At 35.8% G+C, this 21,100-nt stretch overlaps 1 protein-coding gene across 7 annotated transcripts in view; it reads right to left on the bottom strand.

The window, feature by feature from the left end:
- Window positions 1–503: 503 nt before the first annotated feature.
- The window catches only part of LOC111874675 (leucine-rich repeat flightless-interacting protein 2), a 94,696-nt gene continuing 74,099 nt past the window's right edge, over window positions 504–21,100 (bottom strand). For 3 of the 7 annotated variants that reach the window (XM_023870376.2, XM_033755541.1, XM_023870371.2), the window contains 2 exons: window positions 15,764–15,876; window positions 7,361–7,492 (listed from right to left, as the gene is read on the bottom strand). In XM_023870376.2, the coding sequence (XP_023726144.1) occupies window positions 15,766–15,876 (111 nt within the window). In that variant the 3' untranslated portion in view covers window positions 7,361–7,492; window positions 15,764–15,765. Of the gene's footprint in view, window positions 7,290–7,360; window positions 7,493–12,885; window positions 13,366–15,330; window positions 15,877–21,100 lie in introns of those variants that run through there. The other 4 variants (XM_023870372.2, XM_023870374.2, XM_023870375.2 and 1 more) reach the window with 4 other exon arrangements.

Below are 21,100 nucleotides of genomic sequence, written 5' to 3'. Positions count from 1 at the left end.
GGCACAGGTGGTAAGACACAACTTGAATGGAAAAGTTTAAAAGAACAGAAATGATATTTTTAGTTGCCTGTTTCACATACCATACTGGGAAAGAAAATTTTGATATGGTGTCCAGATGCTTTGAATGGACTAAACCAAAAAGTGCAATTTTCACCATACTGGTGAGAATTTAAGCATATCCTATCTTTAAAATGTTGTTCTCTTAGGTGATTTAGGTAGTGACACAGACAAGACAAATGAACATAGTAATGACTCTGATTATTAGCTATAAAGTTAACAGTTCTGAATCATATTTATTTACACAGAGATATTGGGTTTTCGGACTTTATCCACCGTCCTGGTTTTAAGATAACTAAGAAAAACACATTTCCGAGACTGGATCTGTTTCCGTCCTCAGGTGAGGGAAAACACCTAGCCTCAATCACTGGAAGGTCCAATTGAGGCTAGGTGTTTTCCCTCACCTGAGGACGGAAACAGATCCAGTCTCGGAAATNTGACCTAATCTGGGGTAGTATCCTTGTAATTTCCTGGAGGGACTAGGGAAAACTATGAAAAACTACACACCATCGTCAGAATCCTATAGTAACTACATATTTATTTATTTATTTATTTAAAAATGATGTCAGTCAACTCAGTACACAGCACTGAATGACAGGATGATTTCATAAGTAATGAATTAGAAAAGACATGGAAGGAAGACGTTTCTGACCTAATCTGGGGTAGTATCCTTGTAATTTCCTGGAGGGACTAGGGAAAACTATGAAAAACTACACACCATCGTCAGAATCCTATAGTAACTACATATTTATTTATTTATTTATTTAAAAATGATGTCAGTCAACTCAGTACACAGCACTGAATGACAGGATGATTTCATAAGTAATGAATTAGAAAAGACATGGAAGGAAGACGTTTCTGACCTAATCTGGGGTAGTATCCTTGTAATTTCCTGGAGGGACTAGGGAAAACTATGAAAAATCTGTCAGGATAGCCACTGTACAAACCAAGATTCAAACCATCCACCTTCCAAATATAAGTCAGAAGCATTAATTCTTGAGCCATCCTGCTAAGTTCCATGCAGTTCACACAGCCTTATTAAATGCACCCAAAACAAACAAATCACCAAACCACAGAGGTGTATGACGATCAGTGTCAGAATAGAGTTGTGAAGAAAACTGTACAACCAAGACATGTAAACAAATATTACTTTAAAAAATTAAGTTAAATCTGAACTGACAGTCACTAAAATGATTAAGTATAAAAATTTCAAGTTATTGTCAATGTCAGAGAATCTCAATATGATAAAAGTATCAGCGGCATACTTCCACTTATCCAAATACCTATGCTCGGAAAAGAGTAAAGCATTCAAATGGTTTCACACAGATCTGCTAGAAGTAAATGTCATTACTCCATTTTCTCCTTTCCATGAATGATGGTACATTAATGCTGGAATAAAGAAATTTCAAAGTTCTACAATATAGTATAGCTCATGAGAAACCAACCACTCATAAATGCATCAAAAGAATTTCTTCCCGTGTTCAGATAAAATAATACTAGGACAACATAGTTTAGTTCCAAGAATAAAGCACAGTACACCCTCAGTTACTCAGATTCATAAAGAGGAAAGGATGCTTGAATAATTACAAAGACAAATAATCCAATGTCTCACTTTAAATGCATATGCACATTGCATCATAAAATGGACACAACAAAGTATCTTAAAGGGTAAGTTCAGTGTTTGCTTCCTCTTCTAACTTCCTCTAACAACAAGAAATAGGAATGTGGCTGATGATGAAAGTATCAGAAAAATAAATTCAGAAAGTGATTCAGTTCATGACATATCATCCTTTCTACTTTCCAAAACCTTATAGATTAAGATATAACATTATAAAATAATAATTTGGTATGGTTTATTAAAAAAGTATTTTGCTTTGAGGCATTGATGAAATGAAAATGAAGTGTCCAGGAAATTATTTTGATATAAGAAGGATGAACTGTGTCTACATATGTAAGATTTAAGATTGTCACAGCAGTGAAGTCACATTTGGTTTTTGAGTTATGACATCATACAGTCTGGTAAGTGGGTACCAACGTTTCGGAGAACATACTACATCCATCTTCAGGTTAAAAGTCTACGTCTAGACTACATAACATCGACCCAGAATGCCATAATATCAAGATGTGTGCAATTTAGGATATTACAAAACAAAAATATTACATAGTGCTGGTAGGGTAGAGAAATCAAAGTGATTATTTTGGGATGGGCATAAACCTATAAAGGGTTACAACAAATTTGCACAGTATTTTGCAGGTAAAATGTCTTGGAAGGCTGAGGAGGTCATGGGAGGATAAATGGAGCTTAGGGAACTAGGGTGTGAGGAGAGGACATGGATGGAACTGATACAGGACAGTGTCTGGCAGTGAGGTTTGGTATTATTGTTGTTGAATATTTTAGTAGATTTAATTTGTACGGAAAACTTTAAAATGCTTAAAAACTATGTCTACTTGTAAACACATCAATTTCTTTCTGTCCACGCAAGATATGGTATTTGATATACAACTGGCATGCCTAAAAGATATTCAATAATAGATTATTTTACTACCAGAAATTTGGTAATTTCTGACTTTGTATAATCAAGTTGAGAGAATTCGGAGAAGTCAGCAGTTTTACTGTGGTGTACGATGTAAACCTGGGTTCATATTATGCAGATTCACATTACAATGCCTCCCCCACAATATGAGGAATCTGGATGAAACCTGTGGTTCAGTGCACAGTGTGCTGAAAAATCAGACATGAAATATTTCAGGTTTCTCAGCACAGTCAATGTGTTAAAAATTGTGTTTATAATATTACACCCAAAATGACAGAGCAATTCAAAAATGCAAACATAAATACAAAAAAGATGCACTATCAGAAACAATATTTGGACAGTACAAAGCAAAAAATTATCCTAAAAAGTGTCAAGCAAATATGCATGTTATCAGTGTAAATCAGGAATTACCATTATGCCCATTATAACTTTCAGTAACTTAGTCATGTGGAACACAAAAACCAAATTTAAGCTCACATACCTGTTGCACAAATATATCATGAGGTCAGTTCATAATTAACTGAGCATCATGTTTACAATTGTGGAGTTATCCTGGACCAGTGATATTTGCATAAGATACTGATAAATCAAACGAGCAGCACTTGGCTTCTAAACCAGAGCTGATGTTTGTAAATATGGTTTCGAATTAATGTATTGGAAACAAAGAACTCTAAAGCCACAAAATATAAAAGAAGAAAAAGAGCTTATTTCATGGTTGATAAATTTATACATTTATTTAAAACTAGCATACAGCACACTGAAATTTAAATGGAAAATCATTAAAACAAACAGTGTCAAACATGCCAAACCACAATAGATTGAAAATTTCTTAAAATACAGCTAGATGTATACCAAGATAGTCAACTTGAGAGAATAACAGTATGCTCTCAAGCATTTCCAATTTTTTATATTCAGCCATCAGTAAAACTGTATCTTACATTTTTTCAAAAACCTTCAACATTACTTTTATCAGAGTCTCATTTATTAGGAGTCCACATGTTTTGACCTATAGTGGTCATCTTGGGATGGAACAGTATCTGAAATATTAACTAGTGAACTGATATTCCCTTTTTCTGTCTTTCTGAAAACATGGATCCATGTTTTTAATAAGACAGTAAGAGAGAATTACATTTCACTAGTTAATGTTTCAGATATTGTACCACCTGAAGATGACCAATATAGGTCAAAACATGTAGTGGATTTTTAATAAATATTAGAATATGAGAATAGTTATGTTGATCATTTTAACAAAGGCAAATTACAATTTTGCTGATAGCTCAATGCTCTAAGCACTGCTATTAAGATTTGTTATTTTCTGCAGGGGCTGCCCACAAAAACAAACCTCATTTAAAATATCTAACCTCTCTTTTTCTTCAATTGGCTATGAAAATGCATAATGATCACTGTCTAGTTCACCATTGAACAACAGAGAGACAGTTATTTCAGTCAACTATAACAGTCAGTGGCTAATTAACTTGGCCCTCAGAAACAAACTAAAGAGACAGACATGTTATAAATTTCACTATTAGCTATTATTTTGACAGTACTCGCATATACTAATTTTTTTCCCATGCACACCTCGTAATTTTCCCTTGCAGTAACATGCAAACGCTCATCATTCTGAATGATCTCAAATGCAACAAATGGACAGAACCATTGAAACAGACAATTTCCATCTCTGTCTGAAGTTTCCACATATTATCCCCCCCCCAGTCCATTCCTATACAATAAATCACAATTGCAATACCTAAATGAAGCATTGGTACCCCTCATTCTGATCAACAGTAGCTCTACATAATGGCAGAACTGCAAGGCTTAGGCTTTTACATTGATGGATTCTGTCATCATATTACCTCAACATTATCACATTTTTACACATGAAACCAACTCACTATTAAACATCTTCTTAGCAAATTAAATATGGCAATGCATGCAAAAAGAAAAAAAAGTGTTGGTCTACTGCACTGTGTCATGAAAGCAAATCAAAGAAGCCACTAGATGGCACATTTCACATATTTTGGTATTGCTGAACTTTTTATTTCAGGAGAAACACAACTAAATAAATTGGACTCTTTTTGTCATCTTTCACTGGCCTGCCCTTAGTCTCAAATGATATCAAAATATGGATGCTTCATCATTATTCCAAAGAGAAAAATATTACAGAAATGTAGAATGCAATGATGCCTAAACTGTAAAATGTAATTAAAATTTTCATCTTCTTGAGTGTCTATATGGGTTAGAGATTGTTCAGAACTCTTCCTGTTCACACAACAAAAAGAAATCAAAATCCATTCATTTAATAATTATCACATTACTCCTCAAATATACAGACCTTTGTCAGAGTGGAACTCCTGACTATATGCAATTTCCCTGAGCACCAGCAGTGCACTGAAGACTAAGTCTTCAAATTTTTCTGTCACACAACATGCACTCTTTCAAAGCAGTAATGTTCAATCTTCTTTTGCTAGTGGATTCCCTTTCCTTTTTTCAAAACAGAAAACATTATTTCAAACAAAGTAACTACATATATTTGTAGCCACTAAGATAATTATAATTTTATTTAATTTAGAATGGAAATATTGAATTCAAGCACCATTTGTAAGAGATAATGGTATTTCAGTTCTGCCAAGTTTTCAAAAATATATTTGATGTAACATATTTTTGGACATATTACAGACCATATTTCAAAATACTGCACTATTTTATGTGATACATTTCTGGACACATCAATTATAACATTTAACGTTATGAGATGATTTCCACATGCACGTAGTATGAACGTGTGGAATAATTCAGAACTACTCACAACAGCTGAAGGAATCCTGAGATTTATACTGGCCATTTTATTACTTTAGTCTTCCAACTCGATACTGCAACATTTTCAGATATATTATTTTTCAACATTTTATGGTAAAAATTTCTGCATAATTCACATTTCAGATGAACATACTGACTCTTTTATTTCTTTCTTCTCAACTGCTGACTGCTTACGAACACACACACTAAGAGAGAGTAGTTCTTCCTGCCCATTTATGGGAACAGAAAGAACACACGTGTACATATACACAGCTGGCTTAAACCCATCCGCTTTCTGTTCTACTGCCAGTACCTATGTACCATACCAAAAGCATGAAAAAGTGCAAGATATAGAGTTTAAAGAGAACATTTCGTGCACAAACTTTTATTCTTCTTTTTTTGTTTTACAGTGCCTTCAGGTTTCCATTTTTGTAAAGGTAAACATAAAATTTCCAGTGTTTCACGTTGAAACATGAGGCTTTGTGATATTTTTGGCATTTATATTTTGGGCAAACACACTATTCTTGCTGCAAGTACAAAGGTTAGCTTAAAAGTGGCCTGTACAAGTGGCATTTATGAAGTCAGGAATTGGGGATATTTAAAACTGGCCCTTAAAACCATTCAGATAAATATCCTCAATATGAAATGAGTGTTGGGTATGGAAAGAAATATTTACATCTCTTTCACCAATTCTCCTTAGTGTATATGGAGCAAAATGTACTATCATAAACACAGCAGAACTCAGATGTGAAGTGCAACACTGAAATAATAAGGTTAGTGGTAATTTTGTACCAGTTTCTGTCTTACAGCAGGGCCAGAGTATATGTTACTCTATATGTTTGCTGAAGACCCTCACATTTGATTCAGAAGCAAAATACTACATACATCTATCCTTAGTAACTGTGAGCATAGCGTATATATTTATTCATGTTTCATATACTTATAAAGGAAGGCTATATCAAACAGTAGACAGACTGGGTTTCGGAAGGTTATATTTCAAAATATTTTTAACATATCTGATATGTTATCACTTATAGTCACAGTTTCTTAACAAGTAGGTCTCAAGGCATCAGCCATTCATAATTTATACCTGTCTGAAGATTTTACCTTGCAGCCACAGCTTGGAAAATTATTTTAAAATTAGCAACTTTACACATTTTTCCTTCTAGCATCTAATATTTCATGTTGGAATATTACTGATTTTTGCTCAGAAATCTCACAGGGTTAAGTCAGTTATACTTACTTTTCTTTCCATTATATACTGACCAAAAAATATGGAAGATTTTTATGGAAAACTATATCACATGCCTTCTTGCATAATTTTAATACCATATGAAGTAGTTAATTTTTATTTGGTAAAGAAATATGTTGAGATGTGCCAGAAATAATTAAATTTGTAGATTATTATTTGCACTGTACAATGTGAGACAGATACATCCTTTGAAACCAACTACTGTTTTACTGGTCCCTGAATCATAAAATTTGTCTTTTCTTCTTATATACATCACATGCCAATTTATATTAAAATTAATTTCACACAATCTACAGCAGAATGACTAGCTGTTATCTAATCACATCTCAGTGTACAGAAAGGTTCACAAGTTTCTAGTTTGTTCACATGCATTTTGGCCAAAATTTAACTCTCTATATAGAGTGTCTGAAGTGACCTCATGTTCATTTAACAAGAAAACTTTGGGAGAAGTCAGCTGTTTCTCTTTTCTGAATCTAACATCAGACTGAACACTGGAATATAATCCTCTGCCTCATTAAATAAGCCTTAATTGGTGGTTCCTTGCTTCATCATCAGATTGATATTGCAACAAAATCAATTCCCTTAACCAAGGTTGGTTGTATACTGCTGCTTTATCCAGGCATATATGACAAAGGCTGGATATCAATATACTGCAATAAAACAAAATATTTGTCTTTCAGAAGCAGTCTGAGCACAGAGATTTTCCTGTCATTAGATGGTGCACGAAGCAACATTCTGTGACTATGGTTTGTTTCATTCTGGTCCGTCACACCAATATTTGAAAAAAGTTAAATAGTTCGGCCCACACTAACATCGGAGACACAAGGAGTATATATACGTGGTACACCACAACCTAGAACAGTAAAAACACAGCAGGCCACAAACACATACAGGACAACATTAAAGGTAGGACAAAATAAAAGTTTTTACAAAACATAATAGGATAGGTGAAATAATACAATATACCCATAATATATTTGCAGAACCCTCTTCTCAAGAACAACAAGGTGGCACACATTCGGCCCCCATCAAAAGAAATAATAAGATGGACAACACGAACCAGCTTGGTTTATGAATTCCAACAGAATCTTAACAAACTACCTAAAAATATTTTAATGTACTGGAACAGCCACTGTAGTTGTAAAGACTTTAGATTTTACAGCCAATTGTATATTATTTATATTGTATGTATATATTTTAACTTTTAGAACATGTACTGTAATGGTGGCTTCTAACAGTATTTATGTAAAGGTGTCCCTCTGAAGATGGTCTCTGAAGACCGAAACATGTAAGAGCACGAATAATTGAAATAAGAAAATCTTAACCAGTCATGCTGGACGGAACTATTTAACTTTTTCATTCTGTGACTCCTTGCATGCATGCAAATTGTGAAGTTACTCATTCCTTTATCATCAAATACTGCGAACTGCTAGTGTACTTCAGAAACTGACTGGGCTAGCAAGCAAGCAAGCAAGCTAGCAGCAGTGTCACCTTTCAGCCTTGGAACATCAGAAGCAGAGAACTAGACACCCTCCTACTCCACTTAAGTATAAGATGGATTCTTGGATTATTTAATGACTCGTTTTTCACTGCACAGGTTACACTGCTGTGACTGGTAGGATGAGAGTATATGATGAATTAGAAAGCATGTGGAAAGAAGAAGTTATATTCTGTTTTTTAGGTGCCATCCTAGCACTTGATTGGAGACTAAAGAAAACTACAATAAACCTCAGACAGCTGGTCTCTGAGCAAAAATTCATATCTAGGACCTCACAAATATGAAGCAGAAGTGCTAGCCATTTATTACCATGTATTATTACCATTTTCTTTTTCATGTGATTCAAGGAGTATGCATAAAATAAGCATTTTAAAAACATACACTGTTTGATCAAAATATTTTATGATTTTTATATTACATGAATTGTATGTAGGATTCGAGGTTCTCACAGCAGTGGTTAAGAAGAGTAGTATCTTTCAGGATATAACACCATGTAGTCCACTGAAAGTAAACTGAAATTTCAGAGGAATGTTATCACTTCCATCTTCAGTGTCAAAGAATAATGTTGTATTTTAGCGTCCTGTTGCACCGATTCTCGTCCATGATATGTATGTACTGGCGGTCTTCTAGTGCACTCAATCTCACATGTCACTTCACTACATGTTTCGGCATCACTGTGCCATCCTCAGGTGTGTTATTTATGTTAAACTATTGCACTGCTCGCCATACACAAAATATAGGAAGAACGACTCCCATAGTGGAAGAATGATATAATACGCGAGTTTGAATTAAGACGTATAAGATGATAATCATCATCATCATCAGTAATCTTTCAAGACGACAGGTCCACAGTCTCTTCCAAAACAATTCCTCCATTTAATGCGATCTAGAGCTTTCTCCTTCAAATGACAGTATCCTCTTCTGTCCCCAAGGTCATCCAGCATCTTCTTACGTCTTCTTCCTCGTCTTCTTGTCACTTCTATCCGCCCCTCTATCTTTCCTTCGATAACTTATTTTAGAAGGCAGTTTCTGCGTAAAACATGACCAATCCAATTAGCCTTCCGTTTTCTTATTTCGTGTAGGATATTCCTCTGCTCACAGACTCTAATTAACACTTCTTCATTTCTCACATAATCGGTCCAACTGATCTTCTCCATCCTTCTCCAACACCACATTTCAAAACTTTCCAGATGTTTCTGATCTACTGCCCTAAGTGTCCATGTTTCAGCCCCATACAGAGCTATGCTCCAAATGTAGCATTTCACTAGTTTCTTCCTCAAATTTAAGTCCAATTTGCTGGTAAAAAGATTCTTCTTCTTGCTAAATGCAGCTTTTGCCATGGCAATCCTGGATTTAATTTCACTAGTACACCTTCCATCATATGTTAACAAGCTACCCAAATATTTAAAACATTTCACATTCTCCAGTTGTTTTTGGTCTATCTTTAGTGTGACTGGGGTTGGTTGTAAGATGATAAATCTTAACAAATTTTAATATATATAAATTTTATTATAGTAAATGAAGAATATATATTTTAAATAATTTTATAAATGACACATGGCGAGCAGTGCAATAGTTTAACATAAATAACACACCTGAGGATGGCACAGTGATGCCAAAACATGTAGTGAAGAGACATGTGAGATTGAGTGCACTAGAAGACAGCCAATACATATATATCATGGACGTCAAAGAATAAGCAGAGCAAGATACCAGTGGGAAAGCAGGTGGCAAGCAAAGCCGGTATCTTGCTCGGCTTATTCAACCCTGAAGATGGAGGCAGTATGTTCCTTCTAAAGGCCAGTTGACTTTCAAAGGACTACAAGGCATTATACGCCAAAAGATACCGATCTACATACGCGTTTCTGAAATAAAACATTTCATAGGGTAATATACATGCACCAGATAAAACAGAATGATACAAGTATCATGGTTTTGGATATTATCCATCATCTTGTCTATATTTAAAAACAGTCCTGTTTATTTTTCAAAACACGTTTTGGAGACTGGGCTCTGTCTCCAAAACGTTGTGTTTTGAAAAACAAACAGGATGTCTTTTCAATCTACATAAGACGACAGATAATGTCCAAAAACATGATACTTGTAGCAATGGACCACTGTCACAAACTTTAAGACAGAATGAACTTATCGAAATCCAGATGCAAAAGAAGCTAACATTATCAATTAGGTAACCTTTTCAACTAAAAGGGGCACAGACATTATATATGTGTGACAATCTCACCATAGTAAATGTGGAGCATTTGATATTTTCTCCATGGGCCATCTGTTCCTTGCATTCTCATATATCAATTTGTAACAACAATAGTTAGATGCACTCCAGTTCAAAATACACATTATATTTTACCAACCCGTTGCATTGAGCCATTAACCTCATTATTAAAGTACACGTCAATAATGCAACAATATAAAAGACATCAAGAATATGTCACTCGCTAAAAAAGAAAGTATTTTAATACTTTATGATGTTAAAATCATTAAAATGTCTATAGGACACTAAAAGTATATTTTATACATTAAAAGGGACTATCAAAATTTCTGAAATGTCTCTAGTTTTACATGTATTTTTCCTAGTTTTACGACATGTTTCGGCCTAACATGGGCCATCATCAGGTGACAAGTGAACAGTGCAGTGGTCTCCCCGAAAATAAAAATCACCTGATGATAAACTATTTAAATAAAAGCAGTCAGAAAAAAAAAGTAAACTCTTTAATAAGGACATACAAACTGTCACACACAGTAAATTTCACAAGAAGAGTTCAAAATTCAGCACAGCCATTGATAATATCTTTATAGATAATGCAAGGTTAAGCTCTTCTTGTACATCTCCTACAGTAACGACCTCTAAGACCATGATGCTCAATTTCTTACAGTAAATAATAATATTACGGAAGTAAATTCGACACCCTTGAAACAGAGAACCAGAAAAAAATAGTGAAACCATTGCTCAATTTCAACATCTATTAGAAAATGAAACGTGGGAACCTGCTTTCAAAATAAGGATATAACTTGTAAGTTTAACTCTTTTTTATATATTTTTCTAAATATGTTTGAAGCCAGTTTTCCTATGCAGAATAAAAGTGTAAGTAGAATATAAAACCACTGAATTATACAAGGAATAAAAATATCTTGTAAACATAAAAGGCGTTTGTATATAGAAAGCAGGAGCAGTAATAATCCCTATAAGAGAGCATACTACATAAGGTATTGCAAAATCGCGAGTAGAGTTATAAGAGAGGTTAAAAGGCAGCATTACTGTAGGCTTATAGCAAAACTGAATAATCAGATAAAAACAACCTGGAATATAATAATACATGAAACAGGAAAATCACATCTGATTGAACAGATACCATCTCTCCTTATAAACGATGAAAAAGTTGAGGACCCAGGAGAAATTGCAGATGCCTTCAATACTTTTTCTAACAATTACAGAAACTCTAAACTTGCATCAAGAAGTGGGAGATAACGTCATCTCATTTTTAAGAGAGGCGTTTCCTGGAAAATTCCCTGGTATTAAAACCATTCCAACCACTGAAACTGAAATAAAAAGTATAATACATTCCCTCAAAACAAAAAACTCTTCAGGTTATGATGGAATAACAAGTAAAATTTTAAGTTTGTGCATCTCTAATCAGTAGCCCATTAACTCACATCTGTAATCACTCACTATCCACAGGAATCTTTCCTGATCGTCTTAAGATTTCAGTAGTAAGACCACCATATAAAAAGGGGGACAAGACTAGTATGTCAAACTACAGGCCAAGTTCACTGCTAACTACTTTCTCTAAAGTNGATTAGTTGATTCCAAAGTTAAGTAGAGCATGTTATGCAGTTAGATTCATGTTACATATTAGTAACATTGACACTATCAAATCAATCTATTTTGCTTACCTTCACTCTTTAATGAAGTATGGAATAATTTTCTGGGGTAATTCATCTGACAGTAAAAAGGTATTTACATTGCAAAAGATAATTGTTAGAATCATGATGGGTGTCAAATCCCATAATTCTTGTAGAGATCTACTTAAGAGATTACAGATCTTAACTTTTCCTTGTGTATGTATTCATTAATAAACTTAATTACAGATAACAAAGAACATTTTCAGATGAATGCTGATGTACACAGTGTTAACACAAGACACAAACACTGTCTTCATAAACCAACTGCCAACCTCTCATGCTTTCAGAAAAGCGCATATTATGCTGGGATCAATATTTTTAATAACCTGCCATCTGATCTCAAAGGTCTTATGAATGAAAAGGCATGATTTAAAATAGCACTGAAACGATACTTAAATACACAATACCTATTGTCTAGAAAATAACTTATGTATCTTTAGATAGCCTTGTGTGTAGTCACTGTGTATTCTTGGTTCCTCTTGTGTGAGAACTCAATTGGGACTGTACATATGTTTTGTATTTATATGACATATTCCACATCCTACAGTCATTTTGACTAACTTTGGATCCATGGAATGGAATGCAATGCAATGTAATGTAATATAATGTAATGTGAGGCCGAAACATGTCGTAAAACTAGGAAAAATACATGCAAAATTAGAGACATTTCAGAAATTCTGATAATCACTTTTAATGTATAAAATATACTTTTAGTGTCCTACTGACATTTTAATGATTTTAACATTATAAAGTATTAAAATACATTTTTAGTGAGTGACATATTGTAGATGTCTTTTATACTGTTGCATTATTGATGTGTACTTAAATAATAAGGATAATCAAAATAAATAATTTCCCAATCAAGTTCCTTAAAAATTTATGTATAACATTGATTTTTATGTACTGTGGCACATTTGCTCAAAGCATGAACTGCTGAGCCAGACAGACAACCACTGCTAGTGAATGGCTCTGAAAGAGCATTCGTTTCTAGGCAACGACCACAAAACAGACTACGGAATGATGTCCGCTGCTAGGCAACAGAAGATTCTTAATAAGGAAGAATAGATGGTGGCTTGGTATACACATTCCCACAAAAACAGTTAGCATACAAGAATGAACACTGTTGTTTGTGCAGGCTGTGCCAAGGGGTTATCAGGAATACAACTGGGGTGACCAAGTCAGTGACAGTTTTCAGTTGAAAGTCAGTATGTGAAGAGAAGGCTAGGAGGATGGTATAAAATGGCTACAAGCCTGTGAGTTAGTTGCAACAGGCAGATGGAAGAGAACTGCCATTCACAGAGGACTTCAGCCTGGAAAAGATATAGCACACACTCTAGTGATTTGGAAAGTGGAAACTATCAATAGTTTTATAGTTATTTGTAGTTACAACCTGTAATTGGTCAATAAATCCAATATCCAATCCAAAACCCCGTCGATAGTCACATTCATACTATGTGACAATAATTATTACCTAAACAAACTTATTACTGACGAAACTACCCAAGACTTGACACATCTGAGTGCATACAGGCATGAAATTATTTTTCCTTCCATTCTGTTAAATACATACTACATAACTTTTCTTCTGATCCATTAAATATATAACATATTAATAAGGTTTCCTCATGTGACATGCAGTTTCTTAAGAATTTAACAAAGATATGTACCAACATGGATCCACTTACTGTGCAAACACTCCAAATGCCACAAAAAATGAATATATGTATTGTGGCCAACAAATGAAAGCATACTCTACCCATCAAATCTGGTATTTTATTTAATGGAATTGAGCCGTTCTAAGGTTTAGCTCGCTCACGTATGATGTCATTATCTTTCCCTTGACGGATTCCATCCCCCACTATGCAGTATCCTGACGTCAGTCACGTGGTCCCATGTACCCTCTCGTGAAGGGGAGACTTGTACAGTGCAGTAGTGTAGACCAAGTTGACTTGGAAGGTCGGTTACTAGCCAGCAGGTTTGTTGTGGAAAATATTGGTTTCGGCTGGGTTTGTTCTAAATTCCCTTTTGGTGCTATCTGGCTGGCCGGTAAGGACTGCCCACGGTCGCAAGCCGTTGCTTGAACGCTTGCAACGCACGTTATTAGATTTGGTTTGGTATTTTTTTCAGAATTAGACTTGTGTTTGTATAGCCTGAGGGTTTAACGTCCTAATATGTCTAGTGTCGACACAAGTGGTGCAGACGGGAAATTGTTTGTTCTGAATGAGCTTGTATTTGTTTTCTTGGTCAAATGTGTCGTTTGTTATTTATGTATTGTTATATATATTTTTTTATTAAAATTGTATTTGTTCTTATCTAAGCCAACGAACTGAGTGTAGCTTCGTCCTCCTAGCTTGGATACCCCGTGTCCATCTAGGGGAGGGTGGGAACCAACAATAGGGCCAGTAACGACTGCGCTGTGCCCTTCCTCTTTGTAATAATAATAACATAATAATAGTCAGAAGGAGAAGAAGACGAACGGCACGGTGCAAAATGTAAATCCACCTGCTGTCAATTAAAGTCGATGTGTGTTTAACCCTGACCACAAGCTCATGTCACAATATAACATGTAAAAATGTTCTGTGACAACATGAACAGATTTTAGGCACTGCCATAAATATTTTCATCTATGCAAAGTTAGGCATGAATATAAAGTGAAGGGTAAAATAATTTTAACTATAAGCCAAGTGAAGCTAGCATTCATGATGGTCCTTCCTCAATATGAGAAAGTTGTTTGTGTAAACACCTCCACTGAAGGCATAATTAAATTAAAAACCTCTAGAAAAAGTAACACCTAACCAACTTAAGGATGACGTCTGTTACTTCCCCAACCAAGTCAAATCTCTGTGTAGATCTGCAGATACATCCATAATCCTCCACCACACTAAAGTTTCAATGGCTAATCAACTGCATAATTAAAACTGGGCGTTGTTGCCAAGTTAGTACCAAATTTAGACAAAAATTATCTCAACTAAAGTTATGGATTTTGAAGAGGTCTATCACTATACGAAGTTTCAAAGAGATAGGCATTACTTATGTTGCTGTGTCAAAGTTGCCACTGCCACCACAGTTAACTAAAAAAGGCAGATGTGTTTTTAACTTGTATCACATGAAAATAATTTCCTTATAGGACATACAAACATGCAGCATCATGCAGAATTTTTCCTTTAAAGAAAAGACCTTAAAAGAGAATTAAGAGCACCTCTCAAAGGGTACACAAGCTCCAAATTTTAAGGATAATGGTTTAACCAAGTACATAGTTCACTAAACATGTAATGTTGTATCTGCAGAAAAATACAGTAACATTTTTCTTGCACACAAAGAAGTTAGCTCCTGGACATGATTCAATTACTTAGTTAAAAACATTCATACAATTAAAAAAAGAATGGAGGAAAACAAAAATGGCTTTGGAATTCAGTAATATATATACGAAGCCCAGTTAATGCTATACAAAAATTGAAATGCCTGCATGGCAAAAGAAATGTACACATAAATAGATACACTGGTATACATATTTATATATCATTGCTCTGCATTACAGTCTACCACAGACATTACTGACTCAAGGAACATGTGTTGAAAAATCTATACCAGTCACTGATATCAGTTATCCCAATTCAACTACTTATTATTACAGTGCTTCTTGTGTGTACAGGCAGGCTGGATGGATGTGACATGTGATGTAAGGCTAGGACTGGGATGATAACTTACTATCAAAGTTCTTTAAGAAGTGCAGATTTGGCATTCTTCAGCTTGTCAAGCCTCCGCTGAAGGTGGGTATTGGAAGTCTCTAGCTCTTCCACTCGTGCCTGCGATTCACGCAGCTGCAACAAAGTAAGTTAAGTTTCTACAAGTGGCACAACATATAAAAGCATACATACTGAAGGATTATCACGTGTGTAGCGATTTATGTAAGGGATCCTTGATTTTAAGTTTTCAGAATCTTCATTATATTGATGCACTACACAATATATTCAACCTTACCGCCATCTTTGAGCCGATTATCTAGATAATGTGGGACCCTCAATGTCTCACAACACTATGGGCCTTCACAGCCTGTTACAGGGATAGCTTTACTTTTACTTACACAATATATTCATTCCCAATCCCTTCATTCTTAGAGATGAAACAGTGTCACCACAAAGAAAATCATGCTGTGTACTATAGCACTGATACACCAAATACTATATGCAATGTCATAACACTGATTTTGTTCCCAGAAATTCTTCAATTATAAATAAAATATTTTTCCTTCAGTAACAGGCTTAAACACTAGTTCAATTTAACTAAAAAAAAATGAATACTAGCATTCTGTACATGTTTTCCCTACACATTTAATTTTGGTTCACATCATTTACACTGTATATACATATATATTTCTAGTTTATATAACAATTCTGTCTTTTTGGTATTCAAAGATAGTGGAAGATCAAGAATGGTGCCAATGAAAAACTAGATATGGCTCGTGTCCATTTCAAAGTACTACCCTGTTATTTGCCTCGAGAAACTAAAGCAAATCATGAATCAGACACTTAGGATAGCCAGAAAGTAAACTGAAATTTGAACACATAGAAGTACAAAACATTATCACTATACCAATCTGCTAGGTATTCATATAGTATCTTGTGAAACATTCACACATATCTAGGCAAGAAATCACTCACCCAATATTTGAATCATAAATCTCTTGAATATGAAGCTGGACTGTGATATTCAGTTTCAAGCACGTGTTACTTGTGCACAATCGTGCACACATAAAGCCACATTAGTCAATCAGGGATGCCACTTGTTGAAAACCTAAATTAATTTATTTTCTATACCTACACATATTCATCAAACTAAAAAAAAAAAAACACCAACAACAAAACTGATATAACTGTATAAAACTTATGAAAAATTCCATCTTCTGAGATAATCCAATGTGTAGTCTGCTGAAAGGCAACCAAAATTTTGGAGCAACATGTCATCTTCAGCTCAAGAATTGAAGAATAAGCCAGTCAAGAAACAAGCTTGAAGCAGGCAGCACGCAAAGCCTGCTTCATGTTGGTTTCCTGCCTGGCTTATTCTTTGACCCTGAAGATGAAAATGACATATTTCTCTGAAATATCGGTGTTACATCCCAGATTACAGAACTCTTCATAATGACCATTGCGAAGGTGTATCTATAAACTGCATGTTGTATCATTTATATAAGTAATGAAGACATAATGTATCTATGATCATGCCATGCCATGCAATGCCTGTGTTGTTGCACTGATACCTACTGAGTATACAAGAAGTTTGCAAGTGTCTGTAAACTGTCCTGGATTCAGAGCTTAATACAGAACCAGAAGGACAGTGACAAAACATAAATTCCTCATGTTTCTGAACCTACAGATACATAATTATTTTCACCATAAAGCATGCCTGCAAACCATACACTAAAGTAATTCGATGTAGATGAACATATGCTCACAAGATATATTCTTAAGATCCATTTTATACTCTTCATCTCCTTGACTGACTTTGAAAACTTTTACTTCTCAAGATATGTCTCACCAAAATTCTGAATGCATCTCTTCTCCATTGAATTGTTTGTCCAGTACAGTGTGGCTGTGATTGAACTATTTTCATAATTCTAGAAAAGCTATATGATTGTGTAACTTGTATAATTTCCCTCTTATATAATTGCTTCCCAACTCCATCCGTGTTCAGTCCAAATATTTTGAATACTTAGTTTTTTAAATACTTGCAAGTTATGCTCCTCTAACAGAATCAGAGACAAGGTTTCACACCATAAGAAATATGTGGATGCTTCAATGGCAAACATCATCTTTTTCATTAGCTTTCATGAATTCAGCCCTATAACCTGTTCCAACTGTGAATAAATTCTGAAAAACAAAATCCTTTAGCCACTAAATAGTGAATACAGTGAAGAAAGGTTATTTTAGACAGCTTAATCTGCAATGTATGAAAATGGTGGCTGCACAATAGTTCAGTATTTGTCAAGTACCATCAGTAATAAGAACATCATAAAAGTCCACCACAATTCACACATGCACATTAAACACTTTTTCCAATGCTCTTTTATTTTCAAGGTTGACAAATGTGGGGGAAATTTCATAGTCTAGCATCAGTATGACATAAATAAAAATCAACACAAAGATACTGCACATATTTTCTTATACATGGGTTTGGTCCACTAGATGGTGTACCATTTTCTGAAGAAACCACATATGCAGTTACCGGCTTACGTGCAACATGTCTCTCTAAAATGTATTTAAATGTTTCAAAAACCACTTTTTCCAATTCATGGATGTTTAAAATGTGTAAATCCAGTACAAGGTAAGGAAGAAATGATAAATTTTATCTATTTATCAAGTCACAAATAAATATGGTTTCCAAGGAACGTCTGTATAAAGTAATGTAGTATTCATTGAGCACTGCTAGTGCAACATCACTGTTCAATTTATTCTGCAAGGAATTATAAAAACTTAAAAAAATGGATGGACTAGAGTACTACTTGTGATTTAAAGGATGAAAACAAGAAATGAATATCAAACATATTTTTGCACTGTCACATTTTTCTGTTAATGACAGAATTTAATCTACAAGAGGAACTTATAACGTGTTATCTATTGTTACAGCATTTAGCAATTATAAGTAAAACAGTATGGGAATGTAGAATTTTACAGAGTAACACACTGAGAATATTTAAATTTTGTGTTCAAACTCTTAAACTGGTGTTGCCCCTTATACTCAAGGTACAAGTGAAGAAGAACTCAGTATGTTATCCACAGCATTACTATTTTCCCTTTTACCCGTACATGTATACTGCATATAGATTTTTAAAATGAATTTCAAATCAATAAACAAACTTAAGAAAATGCTGAAGAACCAAACCATTATGCCAATCAAAATAAGATATTAGTTCACATTAGTGTTGCTTTATCCATCTAGCTGTGAAGCACAAGGATTTACATATAAAAACCATGCCAGTTAGCAAGAAGAAATTCAACGCCAAGCCAACATGAAACCAGTTCATTTTTATGTTCCATCAACTGCCATCATATTTTGAAAATATAAGGTTCTACATAAGACACAGTGTCTGGAGACACATTAAGGCATTAAAGAGGCACTGATATAAAACAAACTGTGGGAAAAGCATGAATACTTTTCTTCAAATGCTTTAATCTATAGGTGAAGTGACCAGGAACTACAAAATAATCATATATGTTAGGGATACATTTCTGTGTATAATATTTACTAGTAAAGAGTTGTGAACACATTAAATTGATCACATATAACAATGGAGTTTTCTTTAACATACAAAAAGTTGGTTTATGCATAATTTGCGAGCATGATATACTGCCACATAAAATTTCACATACCTAGCTCCAATGACATATTAGGTGATACTCTCAAACAAGTGTGGGAACCCCCACATACTAACATGCAGCTTCATCTGTCTAACAGACAGCATTCAACTTCTGCTCAAGCCAAGTCAATGTCACATGGCGGCCAGCACTCATATTTATACAGCACTTGATGTCCAGCCCACCTGTAGAGCATCATGTGCGCTAGCCAATTAGCGCTCACAATCGCAACTGCAACTTTAGCTCCACCCAACAAGCATGGTATAAAAGGCGGAGCACAAAACTGGCTATCATCAGTTCTTCGATCATCCTCACTACGACAAAGACAGCTAACGCAGCTACTCTGATGTCAAGAAGCAGCAACAGCTCTCCAGCAACTGTGCCGAGACAACAGCTGTCATTGCCAGTCAGATCAGCTGAACGGCCATGAAGAAGACACGGTCTGCTACAAAACAGCTAATGCTACTAGGGCAAGCACGGTTGAATAAACGGCCCTTTTCAGGGCCCGCAAACTTGTGAGCAACTATTCTGTACATTCGAGAATAACATATACAATTGTTATAGTTTTACGTGGTTGTCTCTTAGAACATCAATATCCCACATTGGTGACCCCAACTCAGCACTGACACCTCACAGTTCACAAGCAGCAGTATGCAGAGTGGCTGTGCGGCTCCCGCCGTTCTAGCCCAAGTGACCAGCCATGTGGTTCGCCCAGGCCGAGGCATAATTCACCTTGGCCGGTATTAGCAGCGAGCGCATCAAGTTCTGCCACATGATTTTGCAGCTGGATCATCGGTACGCCAGAGGTGGAGGATATCATTGCCTCTCTGCCCAAACAAGACCCCTACACCCTACTGAGGACCAAGCGTGTGAGGCGGCTATCCCCAAGGATTCCAGCCCTGCCTTCAACAGCCGCCGGCCAGTCAGCAGATCCCCCTTCTGTGGTGACACCACATCCACTACCTGCTGGTACCATCACCGTTTCATCGTTCAGGCCCAAAACTGTATTATGCCCTGCTCCTACCACCAGGAGAGAAACTGACCCAGCAGACATCAGCAGCAGCACATGTCTGCACTACGATGACATGCAGCCTCTTCATAACGGACAAAGTCAGCAAACGGCAGTTCCTGCTCGACACAGGTTCAGACCTCTGCGTGTACCCCCGCAAGCTTGTCCCTCGACGTAAGGAACGTACCAACTATGACCTATGTATTGCTAATGGCACTACCATCCACACATATGGGTGGCTGCCTCTCACCCTCAACTTTGGCCTAAGGCGAGATTTCACGTGGCGGTTCGTGGTGGCCAACGTCACACATTCCCTCATCAGCGTGGACTTCCTATCACACTTTGGTCTCCTGGTGGACTGTCAAACAACCGCATTCTGGACGGGGTCATGACGCTGTCGGCCCTGGCCTCAGTGGCCGACGCACTGATTCCCAGTGTAAAGACCATCAGCAATGACACACTGGTTGACAACCTCCTCACAGAGTTCCTGGACCTGACCTGCCCAGCCACAGTCCAGCGCAACATACGACACAACACCGTTCACCACATCAGAACTGTACTTGGCCCACCAGTAACCTGCCGACCACAGCGTCTAGCACTGGACTGGCTCGCTATCGCAAAAGCCAAGTTTGACACCATGTTGTGGGATGGTACAGCTCGTCGCTCAGAGAGTTCTTGGTCCTC

This window comes from Cryptotermes secundus, unplaced genomic scaffold (genome assembly GCF_002891405.2).
Source record: "Cryptotermes secundus unplaced genomic scaffold, Csec_1.0 scaffold56, whole genome shotgun sequence".
In the NCBI taxonomy this organism is placed as follows: Eukaryota; Metazoa; Arthropoda; class Insecta; order Blattodea; family Kalotermitidae; genus Cryptotermes; species Cryptotermes secundus.
Note: the sequence above shows the minus strand (reverse complement) of the source record. Positions and strands in the feature narration are given on the sequence as shown.